General features: G+C 42.3%; 1 protein-coding gene across 1 annotated transcript in view; it reads left to right on the top strand.

Moving 5' to 3' along the window:
- LOC139465731 (uncharacterized) overlaps positions 1-10,692 on the top strand; it is a 31,252-nt gene extending 20,560 nt beyond the window's left edge. The window contains exons 7-12 of the mRNA XM_071247557.1: positions 637-799; positions 1,974-2,156; positions 3,104-3,182; positions 3,620-3,694; positions 4,632-5,735; positions 7,055-10,692. Coding sequence (XP_071103658.1) covers positions 637-799; positions 1,974-2,156; positions 3,104-3,182; positions 3,620-3,694; positions 4,632-5,735; positions 7,055-7,072 — 1,622 coding nt within the window. The 3' untranslated portion in view covers positions 7,073-10,692. The remainder of the gene's footprint in view (positions 1-636; positions 800-1,973; positions 2,157-3,103; positions 3,183-3,619; positions 3,695-4,631; positions 5,736-7,054) is intronic.
- Positions 10,693-17,774: the final 7,082 nt, after the last annotated feature.

Below are 17,774 nucleotides of genomic sequence, written 5' to 3'. Positions count from 1 at the left end.
GAAGTTCATATCAACAGCACCATTCCATGCAGTCGGGGTACGATGACATGCAATCAGCTGAGTTACCCAACCTGACCACCAATCAGTTTTAGTCGCTAAGCTTATGGGGATTACATTTTGTATTCAGTCCCCGAATCCCCGTCGAAATGTTGTCGATATCATATATTAGCATTGTCAGGACATATTTTTGAGTGGTTTAGCTGGGCTTTACGCCGCTTTGAACAGTATTCCAGCATTCACTGTGTCTCAGCCTAATGTTGAAGGAAAACCAGTAGTGATGCAGGTCTCAGACGTTTACCACTTAGGTGAAACAAACGAGAACGGGTATGGTACTGACAAACCCAGAAAGATAATCAGGGCGAACCAGTATTCGAATACCACAATCAAAGGACGCAACTCTGCGCAGCGAATTGCGGCGCCTTACATGACGAGGCCACCCGTGCATCCACATTTTCACTGAACCCATCCAAGAGTTTACGCAGTTTTATGATTCACTGATGAAGGAAAGGTTCTTATACCCACCAGTTCGACCAGTATTTTATTCACAACAGGGGCATGTTTCTATCCAGAAATACTTTACACTTTGTATACAGAAACGTTCTTGTCTTACGCTGAGTAGTATGCATGTTGTTCCAGCTAACGCCACCATGCAAGACATATGTCAAGCTAGACCGTCTGTGTGTAGTGTTGGCTACAACTGCAGTAATGGAGTTTGTATCAGCAGATGCAAAGCCCCACAAATGGATTGTGGAGTCCATGGCGTTTGTCATCTGCAAGCAAGTGGAGATCCAATGTGCAAGTGAGTCGGTGGATGTGCAACTTTCCCGTAACTAAAATTTACTTCGGCCTTAATGTTTTGTTATTCAAAAGAACTATCAAATATTACCACCCAATATCTCCAGGGGTCGCTTTTCGGTAAACCTACACTAACCCCTGGATCACTTCCCGTGGTTCTCGCGATCTCCGCTTTCCTGCCCTTGATTTTCTTTAGCCAATTTGATTTGCTACGCCAATCAGTCTAACGGACCAATCAGAAGACGAGTTATAAACTTGCCTTAATGTTGTGTTAGCGATACCAATGATATGCCGGCCAGTTCCATTGATTGAGTTTGCCGTGGCCTCCCTTATTTAACTGACCTTCATTTTAACAAAACATAGGACATATACGCACCTACGCATACATCTTTTATATTGGACATACCCGTTCTAGTAAAAATTGTTGCCATTCGCGGATCAGGAATACGGAAAGATATACGTATTGTATACTAGCCATAACCAACACAAATGACAATACGATCGATCCGTGAAGATCCGGGTTAGAATAGGTCTTCAGCAACCCATGCTTGTCGCAAGAGGCGACTAACGGGATTGAGTTGTCAGACTCGCTGACTTGGTCGATGCGTGTCATCGGTCCCAATTGCGTGGATCGATGCTCATGTTATCAATCACTAGGTCGTCTGGTCCAGACTCGATTATTTACAGACCGCCGTCATATAGCTGGAATATTGCTGAGTGCGGCGTAAAACAACAACCAACCAACAAAAGAATACAATACGATCACAAACTTGCCTTAAACAAAATGGCTGAAAAGTTGCTGGGGATCGACTGTTCCTTATTTGGGGGATTTCCATTTAGTTGTTAAAAATTAAATGTTCTGAAACAATAATGTCTTTCCAAAACAACCCACTTCCCAAGCCTATAGCCCTCAGTTCCCAGCCCAATTCGTAAATCATATCGGAAAAACACTCTCATGGAATAACTTCCATGGCAGTCGCAATATTGGAATTTGTGTAAATGCTTTAACGAACATTAGTCTACACTGGTATACCGATTTATGCCACAAAGGTAAATCATATTTCTGTTGCGACTAATTACAGTTAAATTGTCCAATTCAAGAAAATTGTTAACATACATATGTAAAAAGAATAATCAAAATATCGATTAGGACATACTATTTCCTTGTTCGAATCCAGGTGCAAGAAACATCCTAAGTTCGTGTACAGTGGAGACAAGTGTGAGGTCAAAGGGGAACAACTGCTCCTGAAGTCTGAATACATTGCAGCCATAGCGGGAGGAGCGGGCGGTGGCCTCGTTCTCCTTCTAGTAATAGCTCTCATCTGCACATGCGTCAGAAAAAAGAAAGCTAAGGACAAAGGGTAAAATGCTTAATCGTAATTGTACACTTACTCGACGCAGCAGCTTAGGACCTAATAGATACATTGTAGTTGATAATTCTACACGTGTATGCAGATTTCATTACATATTTGTCAGATTCCATGAATACACTTCCTGCAGAAAAAGGTAAGACGTAACGTTAAACGGCCTATAATCTGGTATAGTGTTACGTATATCCTGAAAACTTAATGCCCTTTTCGTCATCTGACATCTTGGAAACTACAAGAACTGTGTTGCTAAACCGCTGTGTGAATTATCCCAGGTATGGCGTCTCGAAAAACTGCTCACCGAATTCCCACTCTTGAGCTGAGCTTATCACGATTTTAACACAATAATTCATTTCATAAAAGCTTTATTCTTTAAACAAAACCTACCTACGTTTACACTTCAGCAGAGGATCTGTTTTTCAGTTTTCTGTTTCAGTTTCTGTTTTTCTGACTTTCGACAAGCTCACTGTCGTTTCAGGGAGCCTGATTTGGACCACAGTTCTCTCAATAACTGTATTACATATTAGAGGGGGCACGGGTGGCCCAGTCGTCTAAGGCGCCGCGATTCGCTGTGCAGAGTTGCGTCCCTTGGACACGCCAGAAACCTATGATTGTGGGTTCGAATCCCGGTTCGCCCCGATTATGTTTCTAGGTTTGTCAGCACCATACCCGTGCTCGTGGGTTTCACCGAAGTGGTAAACGTCTGAGACCTGCATCACTTGGGGCTTTCCTCCCACATTAAGCTGACACGCCGTGATATAACTGGAATAATGTTAAAAGCGGCGTTAAACCCAACTCACTCACTCACTCACTCACTCACATATTAGATTATGTATTACAACCAGGATTTGACAATAATCTTTCGTTGTTCCCATATTCAAATTTCCATTTCATGCTTTATATGAACACGCTGTATGTTCGGCAACGTTTTGCTTTTAAAGTGATGGTCCACTGGCTGCTTATGACGAGAGTCCCGGACAGCATTGGCCCTCCAGGATTGGCGACCCTCATCGTCATGGCGTAAACATGGGATTTCATACTTTTCATAAAATAACTGCGGTTATGTCTATATTTTTGTAATCAGTAGGGCATATTAAGTGGTATCCCAATTACACAACAGAGGAACTAGATCATATATACGACTATGATTGACCATGTAAGAAATTCGTAACGCATGAGTGAATTTGGTTTAAGGCCGCTAATAACCCTATTTCAGTTATATCGCGGCGTGTCAGCTTAATGTGGGAGGAATGGCCTGTGATGCATGCCTCAGACGTTTACCACTTCGGTGAAACCCACGAGTATGGGTGTGGCGCTGACAAACCTTGAAACATAATCGGGGCGAACCGGGAATGGAACCCACAATAAAAATTAAGGTTTCTGGCGTGCCCAAAGGACGCAACTCTGCACAACAAATTGCTACTGATATGTTTAATTTCAAAATATTTTCTGTTTAGAATCCATCTTATGAGGAGGTGGAGATGGATAACCTCCCACCTCAACGTGAAAAAAATGGCCGCGACGAGGAACCGGTGAGTCGGCATATTTTGTTGCCGTGGATGACTTATTTCTTAAAAAAATATGAGTCCGTTTTACAGCTTATCCTGGCACGAAACTCTGCGCAGTGACTTGATGCGTCTCAGACCAGTGTAAGACCCGTGTCTTCTAATCCAAGTCATAATGGGAGCGAAACCAATCAGCATCTAATCCAATAAGCCCTATCTCCGTATTGTGATTGAGTTTATTGTCAGAGTGAGTGCGTGAGCATGGTTTTACGCCGCCTCGGCATATACCAGCAATATCACACCAGCAATGGGCTTATCACATTGTTCCCATGTGGGGATCGAACCCGGGCCTTCGGCATGACGAGCTAACATTTTCACCAGAAGACAAGACTGAAGACAAGTGGATTGGACAGAGTAGTGAAATTTACAAGGCCGTCTTATAAAGTCACTTAGCCAGCGCAACGTATTACAACATATATTAATGACAACACGAAATAGTTGAGAGAACAATTCGGGTTGTGTGTCCTTATTGTGTGAGTATACTTATATGCAATGAAACCCTGATAACACTGGGAAAATCTCTACTTAATAGGTTTTCTAGTTAACCATCTACGACTTGCGTTCCAATATTGAATCATCTACCCCACGTTCTGTATACACTGCTACACACACGTACATTAATACGTGTAAAATAAGTAAAATAATAGTCCCGAAGTTAACAATCTTTGCGTCAATCTAATCCTAAATAAACATCAGATAAGTTTCATCATAGCTTCTCCAAAACACACGTTTGTTGTTTATTATCTCGTTACGCTAAGAGCAGCGCATTAGCCAGATGAACTCAATGTCATCTCATTGTGGATTAGGAATTGTGTCACTGTACACTTGTGAATCTCACATCTTTATTTACTTATGTATATATTGGGAGCCAATACCGTTATAAATTGTCTTCAATGTTTTCCAGTACTACGTGTATCAGCCCTCGAACATTACGAAGCCGATGACAAGAGCGAGCGCCGAGTACGCTTCATTCATGGACGAGGGAGGAACTGGTGCAGCTCACGACATCCCCATCAAGAACCGCGCCGATACCAGTTACACCTGTCGTTATGGCCACGATGAGCGCCACAACACAGGTGAAGGCGCAATTCGGGACGCGGGCCACGTTCCAGCTTGTCTTGAGGCCGACATCATTGACGACGTCAGGAGACATGACAGAATGCGACAAGCCCACGGCAGGACCGGTCCTGGAGAGTCACCCGACGCTAATCGAGTATCTGTTGCTGGAATCTATGCTGAGAATACTAAGCATCCACGTGAGAGCATATATATCACCCCAAATACACCCCAAATGCAAATCGAAAATTCGAAACTTGATCGTCGGGAACAAGATGGCTATCCGTCACGTGTCCATCGAGGACAAGATGACGAACAGTCACGTGGTCGGCACCATCACGGGCAAGATGTCCATACTTCGCGTGACCATCTGAGGCGCGTTGACTCTCCGTCACTTGATCGTCGAGAGCAAGAAGGCTTCCAGTCACGTGACCAACGGGGGCAAGACAGCTACATTCCGAGGGACAGAAATCTAGAACGGCTGCATCGTGAAGAGCGATGGCCGGACCGACAACGTGAGAGTCCTGGGAGCTTCAGGGATGACAGACGGAGCCCGAGAGAAGTCGACTATGGACACCAACCGGCACATCCTTCTCCCGTACTTCGGCAGAAGGGGATGGGGGAGATGCGTCATCCCCATAGTTTCATCACGATCCCCGAGCCAGATTACGGCGTCGATCACGGCAGCGTCACGGAACACGACAGACACAGGCCGAGCCAGAGGCGTGACAACGATGCGAGGGAAGGAAGGCAGCTCTACAGAAACGAAAGTCATGGGAACGTCAATGACAGCCCATTTGCCCGAGATTTGCAGCGACGTCGCACAGAGATCAAATCTCAAGGTCAAGGTGTCATGGACAGAATGCATGACACCAGGGACAGACGAGGGCAATGGGAAAACTCGGACCGCCGGAATGAGAACCGCTCCCGTCATCGACGGAGTGACTATGAGGTAGGCCTTTGTTCTGGGCGTAACATGATGTTTATTTATTTATTTTTTATCGTTTAACGCCGCACGCAGTTATATTCCCGCTATTTGACGGCGGTCTGTAAATTATCGAGTCTGGACCAGACAATCCTGTGATTGACATAATTATCATTGGTCTAAGCAATGGGATATGATGACATGCATCAACGTTAACCAAGTCAGCGAGCCTGACCACCCAATCCCGTTCGTCGCCTCTTACGACAAACATAGTCACCTTTTACGGCAAGCATGGGTTGCTGAAGACCAATTACAGGTCGTTATATGTGTGCATGAATATATATACTATTCAAAATAATAAACACACGATATTTTCATTTGACTATAGTTAATCTGCATGGCCATGGCTCTAGTCATATGAAAAAAAACCCAGGTGTTCTTTAACTTCATTTGATTGGTATACATTGGGCATGCTATATTAGGGAAGTCTTTCTGCTGTTTCTTTTTTTTTTTTAAATTTAGAGTAATGTGGGTAAGACTAGTCTGTCTCCCAGACCCAAGAGTGAGTGAGTGAGTGAGTGAGTTGGGTTCAACGCGGCTTTTAACAATTTTCCACTTATATCTCGGCGTGTCAGCTTAATGTGGGAGGAAAGCCCGAAGTCATGCAAGTCTCGGACGTTTACCACTTCGGTGAAACCCACGAGCACGGGTATGGTGCTCACAAACCTAGAAACATAATCGGGGCGAACCGGATTCGAACCCACAATCATAGGTTTCTGGCGTGCCCAAGGGACGCAACTCTGCACAGCGAATCGCGGCGCCTTAGACGACTGGGCCACCCGTGCCCCCGAGGCGTCTGTAAATAGTCGAGTCTGGAACAAACAACTTAGTGATTGACATGAGCATCGAGAGAAAAAAAATCAAGAAATGAACCCCAATCTAAAGAAACACACACTTTTAAGAGATTCCCAAACAGTTAGTCATATAAAGCCGAGGTCTTTCCTTGGAAGAAGTGCAATGTGCTTATGAACCGAAGAGATTGTGAACATCAATTGGCGTTTTCTTGTATCATCCGCAGATTAATTGAGTATTTATACTCCACATACTAGAGGTTAAAGATCTCCTGATTCTTACACATTACTATAGTTAATCTTTTATGGCAAGAAAGATTTACTAAAGTAACCTGAAAGAATGGTCTTTACTTGCTTTGAGAAGTATATATTCATAGCCAATATCATGTCATTCGGGTAATAAAATGATATTTATCTTTCATAGGCTTCATAATTTCTTGTCTTTTACGTGTTGAAATGCAGGAATAATGATATTGTTTTCTTTCTTGTCATCAGATGAACCACCATCTGTAGGACACCAAGTCTGTAACACCACATACCGATGTCATGCATCAGCGACTGTAGTGCTTGAAGGACATGATGGAACGCCCTGATATCACCGGCAAACAACTGTCCTGAGAAACCAAAACACCCTCGTTACCCAGGACAACCACGGCAACCACAACCGGACACCCTGAGCAACCAAAATACCCCGGGCAACCTCGACAAGCCAACCACCTACGACACCGACACCGACACCGACATCCTGTAAGCTCACAACAAAAAACAAAATATATCCTGGACACGTCAACAACAACAACAACAACAACAACAACTCTGACATCCACGACAACAAAACACACTTTAAACACGTCATCCAAGACACCCCGTAATGAACATGAACATGAACATGACACCATGAACACCGAACCCACTGTTGCCCATAACACAGCAATATGTATGTTTGTCTTTTATTGTACGAAAGGTTTTAGACCGTTTGTAAGGTAAAGACAATTTGCCTTCAATGTTTTACACTTAGTCATAATACTCGCCATCATCAGGTACACAATGATGTCTTATGAAGACAAGGGTTAACCTTTTGGAAAGGAAACCTCTATCACTGCATCTCCTATCTTCAAAAGAGTTCGTGTTGTTTGAATATACTCTTGTCTAAAACTACAATTGGGTCAGCTATTTTACGATTTATTTTGTGACATTCGTATATATATATGCCTGAATGATATCATATCTCTGTAGGCCATTGTGAATAGTGAAATGATAGTTTTATAGTTTGCATTGAAATTTATATAATTGTTAAACTGTTTGCAGTGATGAATGTATATGTTGTTTTGTACTTTAATATTTAACCATTAGTATATGGTATGTCAGTTAGTAGTAGGTCGTACGTATTTCATCGTCCTTCTGCAGACACACACAGTTCGTAGCCTTGACAACGCTCTCCGGAGAAATTGTTACTTACAAACCCCGGGTACCCATCCTGTGCCTAACTGGACTCGAACTATATCATGTTTGCAGATAATGCAGTGTATGATTCACAGGAGCGTGAATTTAACCCTGTATTATGAACAGTAATTATAGTTAGTTTTATGTAATGATCAGCAAACAAATGTAATTGAAAATAATCCTTTAGTATTTTCAATTTTCAATTCTAAGACATATTTTCGTAAGTCTCCTAATCTTATTTGCCACATGCATATTCAGCTTCTTATCTGTGTTTTTTCCACAAATATGCACATTGAAACATGTTTTTAACCACTAGTTATAAGTAATGTAAAGTAGCTTGAAAGTGAAAGAGATGTGAAGTCGGCAAGTTGTCAATATAACACACATTGAAACGGCATCACGCCTGCCTTGTCTGTCTGTCACAGCTAATAGAGGGATTCGTGATATACTTACCAACATCATCATCGTCGTCATCGTTATCTTTATCTTCATCATATCTAGTTACTTTAAAGTTGCCTTTGTATATACACGAAACTTTATTTATAGGAAAAATGTTTTCCGATTTAAATTCTGTTTATAAAATATAATGATCATGTCATATGTTTATATACTTATTAACAAAGATTGTTGTGGTTTCAACTGAACGTAATATTCAATGTGTATTGTAGCAAATTCTTTAAGAAGACTTCGAGTGCTTTCATGTTTATTTAGAATTGTATATAGTTGAAGATACCCATGTCAAATATTCAAATACTACTTTACAAACATTAACATTTAATTCAGCTTAACATAATACTCAATTTGATCATCTATATTGCTGAAATACTGTGCTGTGTTGCTGAAATGCTGTACGTTTGAAAAATACTTATGTCAAATATTCAAATACCGTTCTACAACCATTAACATTTAATTCAGCTGAACAAAATACTCAATTTGACAATATGTATTGCTGAAAAGATAACTTCATCTACAAAAGCAGTCGCTTCAATGCTTTTTTTATTTATCAGTGTATACTTTTGAAACTACTTAAGTCAAATATTCAAATACTGTTTTACAAACATTAACATTTAATTCGGCTGAACACAATACTCAATTTGACAGTATATATTGCTGAAAAAATAACTTCATATACAAAAGCAGACGCTTCTATGCTTTTTTATTTAAACTACTTTGAAACTACTTATGTCAAATATTCAATACTGTTTTACAAACATTAACATTTAATTCAGCTTAACATAATACTAAATTTGACAATTTGTCTTGGAGCAAACATCACATCATGTAACATATCATGGTTTTCTTTACTTACGTTAGTATACATTTACGTTAGTATACATAATCATGCCAAATATATACTAAACTCCCCTTTATAGAAACGCAAATGTTGTTTTGGTGACGTTTGATGGATCAACGGAAAGCAGCTGAATTTTCAGATATGACACACGCAACCATAGTTGACACAAGTCGCTAATACGGACATGCCATGTTCCAAGTCAAAGCCATCTGCTGTCAGTATCGTGCGTGCGGGTGGAGAACTGCCTGACGCCTCCTGCCTATGGAGCAATGAGGGTAGGAACCAGCCCTTGGGGAATGGTGGCCCATGTGGCCTCTTGTGCCAGCTTGTGGCAGAGTCTACGGTTTCAGTTGACACTGTCGCTCCCGTCTATCCAGTTCATCCCATAAATGTTCGTCAGGGTTCAAATCTGGTGAAAGAGACAGCATTATCGTTCTGGAAATACGGTGCGGGCGTTCTGCATAATGTGAGTGTCCTGTAGCCACAGACTCTATCCTCGGAGCCGCTGTGTAGTTGAACGTTAACGTGAACCCGGTTCGTCCTGCCATGGTGCAAGATGACCCCACCTCCACCGAATCTGTCGACTGTAGGGAGTTTGGCGCAAAACGTTCACATCGAGAACTATACACCAAACATCTTCCATCTCCACGATAAAGCAAGAAAACGTGACTCGGCGATTAACCCTCTCCTTCACATACGAGGCAGAGTCTTCTCTGCGGACATGACACCACTGACATCCACGACTGATGTTGGACCGCCATAACGACACTTGGAACACACCGTCTGGTTTGCAAACCTGCCTCACGTTGATGGCCTCACCATCTGGGCTGATATCCTTCGCAAAACGGGTATGGCGAGTGCTGTAGAGATCGTTCTGTGATATTGATAACGATTCCAGGGCGTTGTAATGGTCCTTGGTCCTGGACATGCCCTGGCTACGGCGACCGAAGGCGTTGTTTTGTTCTGCACCACACAGCCACGGCATGTGGTTGCTACTGTGCATTCGCCTAGATAAAGAGGACATGTTAACGAAAATTTCTTATGCTCATGTATTATGTTTCTAAAGTGCGTTTTGGCGACTGCAACAATGGCGGTACGTTTGGATATATTTTTCCTGTTTCGCTATGTGTACACGCCTGATATATATGATTTAAATCATTTTGCGTTTCTTTTTTGTGAAGTATAATTTGAAAACATTACTTTTGTTTAAGCTGAACAAAAGACTCAATTTGACAGCTTGCGACAGTATCAGGCATATTGCATATTTACACTTGTATATTCATGTTTATATATTCGGATAACCTGTCTTGTACATGACAGTGATATATAATCAAGGTGCGCCATCACATTAAAATGATTGCAATGACAGTATTTTTTATGAATAAAACGTTTGACTTATTTTATCAGTGCGTTACTTGTCCCTCCGTGGTTCATTTATTCAGTTGGTTTGAAATTGAATGCAATAATCTATACATTTGGCAAAACAATCTACATGACGCAAACCTGTGTTCTTCACGAGTATCTAGTTAAACGCAGATATAACATTACACGCCGATCGACGTATTATACGTGAAAGAACGTGTAATACTTCAAACAACGTATAATACTTCAATCAACGTATAATACTTCAATCAACTTATCACACTTCAATCAACTTATTATACTAAAATCAACGCGTTATACAGTTAACATCAGTCAAGGTATTATACGTCGGTATGTGGTTATCCCCGACCTGATCTGGGTATGTGAACGAGTTTGGCGTAACGTCGCTTTGAACAGTATTCAGTTATATCACGGCGTGTCAGCTTCTTATGGGAGGAAAATCCGAAGTGATACAGGTCTTAGATGTTTACCACAAGCACGAGTATGGTGCTGATATACCATGAATCAAAACGGTGTGATCCCACCATTACATATTTTGGGCACAAGGGACGCAGCTGTGATGCAAGTCGGAGGAAATATAATATAGTAAGCGTTGTTTACCTTCTCTCCAGGTGCATAGTCCGTGCCATGTGCTCTACGGTCTGGCGTCTATGTGCGGTCCAGGTTGATAGTGTAAATAGTGCTTTGCGTGGAAGAGTGAGTGAGTATGGTTTTACGCCGCTTTTAGCAATATTCCAGCAATTTCCAAAAGGTACACGGTCGTGTAAAGATGGGATGTCGCTTTACATTGCTATATGTGGTTATAAACTGAGTGGCAAAACAAAGTATATCGAGTTTGTTTCTTATGTAACTGAAACTTGAAAGAGTGAGTGGGTGAGTATGGTTTTACGCCGCTTTTAGCAATATTCCAGCAATATCACGGCGAGGGACACCACAAATGGGCTTCCCATATTGTATCCATGTCGGGAATCGAACCCGGGTCTTCGGCGTGACGAGCGAACGCTTTAACCACTAGGCCACCATGCCCCTTGCGCGAAAGAGAGCGGAATGTCGGTGATCCGATGCATTGGCCACGTCATACCTAAAGACGTTAAAAGATACTTGTGAATGACGTTCGGCATTAAGGGGCTAAACAAGCACTGGTCTGCTGGAGTCAGTATACTGTGTCTGAGTGGGGGTATTTATTGTACATGTGGCTGCCAACCCCTAATTGGAATTCTGTGAGTATGGTTTAGAGAATGACAAGTTAATGACAAGTTAACGACAGATGAACTGACAGGCGAAGTTGGGTAGCCAAGGGCTCAAGCGTTCCCTCGTCACACCGATGGCCCGGGTGCGAAGTTTATTTCTGGTGCAAAAAGCTTCATTCTGGGCAACAACAAGTACAAGTATCTTTTAACGTCTTTAGTACGACGCGGGCAGGGGATCGAACCACCGACCCCCCGCTCTCTGAGCGGTCTCATAAGCCTGTGAGCTCGGCCCCCTACATAACAGTCATGTATTTATTGACCTGTAGTCTGGTGAGCATGCTCTGTGGGTGGGTGCTGTGTGGAAACTACTCCTTTTCCTTATTCATTTCTGTTCTTTTATTTCGGATCTAATCTGATATTCCATAAAAAATGAGGTGAGATACACAGGCATCTCTAGTTTTTACTTGGGCAATAGCTCTGTATTTAGCTAGCAGTAGTATGGTTGACATTTGTGTGTGCAAACATTTGCACATACTAGAACAAGCAATTGAAATATACTTGGATGTCGGTTTACTATGGAATGTAAATGGGACATCGTCCCACTGTTGTTCATGTCAACGACATTTATTCAGACAGTTTGGATGGGGTTACAATACGACAACGCGACATATGTTGACCTCTGTGTTTTTTGTCTGTTTCTGCGGTGACAATGTGACAACGCGACAATGTCTCTTCTGGGATTCCATACTACAACACTAGAGAGGGGTGTCACCATCTCCTAATACAGTTCTAAACTTCGAATTGAATTTATCCGGAACCCTGCTTAAAGCGTACAACTAACTTAATTCATTTACAGTCCAACTTAAATGATATACGTATAACTGACTGGTGATTTAAAAAAACGTAATTAATTCTCTCGTTCCTTTAGCATAAAGGGACGGTCGGGTAGCCTAGTGGTTCTAAGCGTTCTCTCGTCAGCCGGAAGACCCGAGTTCGATTCCCTACATGGGTACAATGTGTATAGCCGATTCCCGGTGTCCCCCGCCGTGATATTGCTGGCATATTCCTAAATGCTGCGTAAAACCATACCCACTCACTCACTCATTTAGCATAACACAAGAGTGGTTCAAATGAAATATTTGTTAGGATCCATTTTGTGATAAGTTACTTTTAGCAACCGAATGCTGTTGAGTACAAATCTAATCCAGCATGAACATATATCAATGATATGTTTGGTGATCTGAATGATTAACTAAACCATACAAATAACTGATCACCCAGGCTTTGATGGTTACAACAGGTCATTACTAAACCTACGACTTTTTACAAGATAAGCTACTCATTGATATCCAGACCCGTGAAGATCCGGGGTGGAGTAGGTCTTCAGCAACCCATGCTTGCAGTAAAAGGCGACTATGCTTGTCGTAAGGGGCGACTAACGGGATCGGGTAGTCAGGTTCGCCCATGCGTTGATGCATGTCATCGTATCCCAATTGCGTGGATCGATGCTCATGATGTCAATCACTGGATTGTTTGGTACAGACTCGATCATTTACAGACCGCCGTCATATAGCTGGAATATTGCTGAGTGCGGCGTAAAACAAAAGAACCCAACAACATTGATATCCAGTGAAACCTCGTTAATCTGGACGGTATCGGTCCGAGTAATATCTTTGGAATACATCAATATTAGAATTTACAAGTCCTTGCTGGAGAATAAATAATGTTCTTTGTACAAATCACAATGTAGTTGTTTCTGAGAGTATTCTCCGTGGAGTGGGTGGGGGTTCGGCGGGGCGTGGTGAGAGAGTTCCAAGAGTGGCGTGACCTCCAGCAACGTAATATAAGAATCTGGTGACCCCCGCCGTGATATTTCTGGAATGTTGCTAAAAACGGCGTAAAACCATACTCACTCACTCACTAATATCGTCCCGTCGTCTTACCGTTCTTGCAGCTCAACACCAGGATCTTTGTTTTTAAAAAAAAGTGATTAAGTGTGTGAGTCTCGTTTATGACTGCTTTTAACAGTATTCCACTTATATCAACGCGTGTCAGCTTAATGTGGGAGGAAAGCCCAAAGTGATGCAGGTCTCAGACGTTTACCACTTTGGTATGGTGCTGACAAACCTAGAAACATAATCGGGGTGAACTGGGATTCGAACCCACAATCATAGGTTTCTGGCATGCCCAAGGGACGCAACACTGCACAGCGAAACGCAGCACCTCAGACGACTGGGCCACCCGTGCACCCGTTCCAAAAGGACAACGCAATACCTCACACAGCAGATTTTGACCACGTGCAACGTTTTGATTCGCCAGCCATGTTAATCAAATAATCTTGAGATCATCTTGACCAGAACATCCGACACCGTCCCAATCATCCAATGAACGGAATTCAAATGGTTCAAGCACTGAGAGAGGAATGCAGGGCAGTTCCTGATGACGTCATTAGACGCTGAACGAAATCTGCCCGCCGTCGTGTGCACGCCTGTAAGTTTGTGTGTGGAGGACATTCACATTATTGACGCACTGACATTCATTTAGTGACAGTAATGTTCGTGTTGACTCACATCTCGTCCGAAGTGTAATCTGTAAAGTCGCCTTTTTTTACCCCTAGTGACGTGTGGGATCTGTTATAATGACACTGGAGGGTCAAGAGTGTTATCAGAGTTGATATCTCGTACGCGTCAAATGATTATACTTTCGTAATATAACATTTGTATCAACACGTGGTTCATGTTTTTTTCATCATTTTGATAAAGATATGATCGGTATTCTTTCTCGTGAGTTTCAGTTTATAATACCGTCCGTTTCTGTTCTAATTGCAAACACATGATGATCGATATATCTTGCGTGACATAGTTACCCCAACATAGATTTTCGCTCGTTTTAACTATATTTGTGTATTTGTCATGTCAGAAGTCAAAGTGTAAGTGTAAATGTCTGATAATTATAACAATATTATACATTTTCTGCAACTTTTCCATTTCCAGTTGACCAAAAGTGCTCTGTATCATACTCATATTTGTCAAATCTTATAACTGCTGTACTGTTCTCCAATATGACCAACATGTGGATTCAGGGTCAGAATAGACCCCAGCAATCCACTGGTTGTTAAAAGGGATCGTATGATCACAATGGCGTCTCGTTGTGGATAGTCCTTGTATGTGTGATTCAGTAAGGAGACCGCTCTAACTGGTTTCCGACTGCCAGTCATCTATCATTTCCAGACAATCCAGGATCACACTAGGTTTGTCAGAGTCAGTGTGTACATGCCACAGATACGCTGTGAGTTTGCCATCTGTTGTGTTAACCCTCAAGTAACTTACTGACTGACTGACTGACTCGACTCTCTCCCCTTTACCTCGCCCCGCCCCGCCCCGCCCCGCCCCGTTTTATGCTCTCTTTTTCTTTTCAACCTATCTTTTTCTGTCAGTAGGTTAGCCTAGTGGTTCTGGGCTCGATATCCTACGTGAGTAGAAAGTGTGAAGCTCAATTCCGGTTTCCCCTGGGCGCCCTGATATTGCTGGAATATTACTAATTTAATATTAAATATTAAATATTCACTCACTCACTCTCCTTCTTTGGTTTATCTCGTCATTCTTCCCGACTCCCGTGTCTCTTTTTCCACACGCATATACTTACACAGCTCTAGACAAACCGGCTTTACCTGTTTCTACTTGACAATAAGTGCTGATACAACAGGCCACTAAAGTGTGCTGGGTCAACTGTCATCTCAGTCAAGGGTTTCTCCTGGTTTCATGAAGATCCGAGTCTAGTACGCGACAAGGTTTGCTAACGCAAGGAAACACAGAGGTCACAAATAACACACTGACTCTCTACAAATGTTGATATTACAATGTCACAGTTACGTTGAGAGCGGTTATCTTTGTACACGTGCATTCATTTGCGAGTGAATGTTGTTTTACGCCGCAGTAAACACAATTCCAGGCACGCCACGGCGTCCTGTAGCAGCCCAACCAGGGGTTAACAGCATGAGCAACGATACACGCCGACGTGGTAGAGATGACATACACTCGGTCAAATCACATGACCAACAGGACTCGAAGGACATGGGAAATAATGCTCGCGCACATGAATGAGTGAGTGAGTGAGTATGGTTTTACGCCGCTTTAAGCAATATTCCAGCAATATCACGGCGGAGGACTCCAGAAATGAGCTTCACACATTGTACCCATGTCGGGATTCGAACCCGGGTCTTCGGCGTGACGAGCGAACGCTTTAACCACTAGGCTACCCGACCGCCCCTCGCGCACACGAAGTCGCGAGATAGTTCATGTATATAATTGTATCTCAGTGTTTCTGTATTTTGTGTAGTGTCAAGGAACCACTGATCATTGTGTGGTATTGATTGTTTTGTGATGCAACAAGTTTTAATGAAGGGATTTGACATTCAAATGTACAAACAGTAACGGGGGCGGTCGAGTAGCCTAGTTGTTAAAGCGTTCGCTTGTCACGCCGAAGACCCGGGTTCGATTCCCGACATGGGTACAATGTTTGAAGCCCATTTCTGGTGTCCCCCGCCGTGATATTGCTGGAATATTGCTAAAAGCGGCATAAAACCATACTCACTCACTCACAAACCGTAACGTGTGGATTGGTTGATCACTATGTCTTCTCGGTGGGGTATAGTACTTTGATGAGTACCTGGTGGCCTAGAGTTCAATGCATCGTCGTACCGGTTGTAGTTTACACAGTGCTTGTATGATTCTGGGCCCCATTTCACAAAACGATATCTGTCACGTCACGTTAAACACTTACACTTACAGAATAAAAAAGGTTACAGTTATGACACCAGGTGTCCAAATATACAACCTGTGCATCTCATTGCAACCAGAGGAATACTTTCAGTAGTTGGCGTAGCCTAGTGGTTGTACACCCAAGGCCGGGTCTTAGTCCCCACATAAGTACAGACACGTGAAGACCCGGGTTAGAATAGGCCTTCAGCAACCCATGCTTGCGTGGATCGATGCTCATGATATCAATCAGTTGTCTGGTCCAGACTCGAGACTTCGAAAACCTCCTTAACAATGACTGAAACCTACAACCCGGCATAGACCAAGTACTATATTACTGACACACAATGAAAACGCAACTTTAACTGGAAGGATAAGAAAAGTTAACGGTTTTGGCAGTTATTGTAATATTAACTCGCATGACAAGGAATGGTGACTGTGCCATAAAGAATGTTTTTGTTTGATCATCTCATGTCTAAATACAAGAAACATTTACCTTTGTGGCGATTTTGTCAAATATTACAAAAAGTAGAATATGCGTGTTCAAAGTGATGCAGTACATAAACAAATTCTCAAATTGACACAGTTAATACAACGTGTCGGTCAGCAACTAAAAACACACCAATCGGTGTTGCTCTTGACGTACATGTAGTGGTATATTTTTATAAGAACCACTTTATTTCAAAATCACTGTGGTTGATTTTGTGTATTTAATAAACGGGTATTTAAAATGATATCCATTTATATGATCATCAGGTATATCTCATATATTCCAGTGTTTGAACCAGATATGAACACAGCCTCACCCGACTGTCGTCCAACTGCCCAATGAATCACAACCCCGTGTTGCATTATATACTGGTCTAAGAATAGATAGCAAACCTTATCTAAATCGCAGTGTTGAGTTATCACTTACCTTGCCCCACTACAGTGGCAACACCCAGTATTTATCGATTAGTATGTATGCTCGAACTCCCGTTATCTCTTCTCTAAAAAACGCAAAGTAAACAGTCACACGGATAGGATTGTCAATAACATGTTCGGTAAGGCTTATCTCTGACCATACAGCTAGCTGATGTGATTTCTCTTGACAGAAGTTTACTCCGCAATAGATTATTTGTAACTATGGGTTTATATATCAAATCTAT

Source organism: Haliotis cracherodii, unplaced genomic scaffold, assembly GCF_022045235.1.
Source record: "Haliotis cracherodii isolate W230 unplaced genomic scaffold, xgHalCrac1.p SCAF_18, whole genome shotgun sequence".
In the NCBI taxonomy this organism is placed as follows: domain Eukaryota; kingdom Metazoa; phylum Mollusca; class Gastropoda; order Lepetellida; family Haliotidae; genus Haliotis; species Haliotis cracherodii.
The sequence above is the reverse complement of the archived record's forward strand: the minus strand, read 5'-3'. Positions and strand labels throughout refer to the sequence as shown.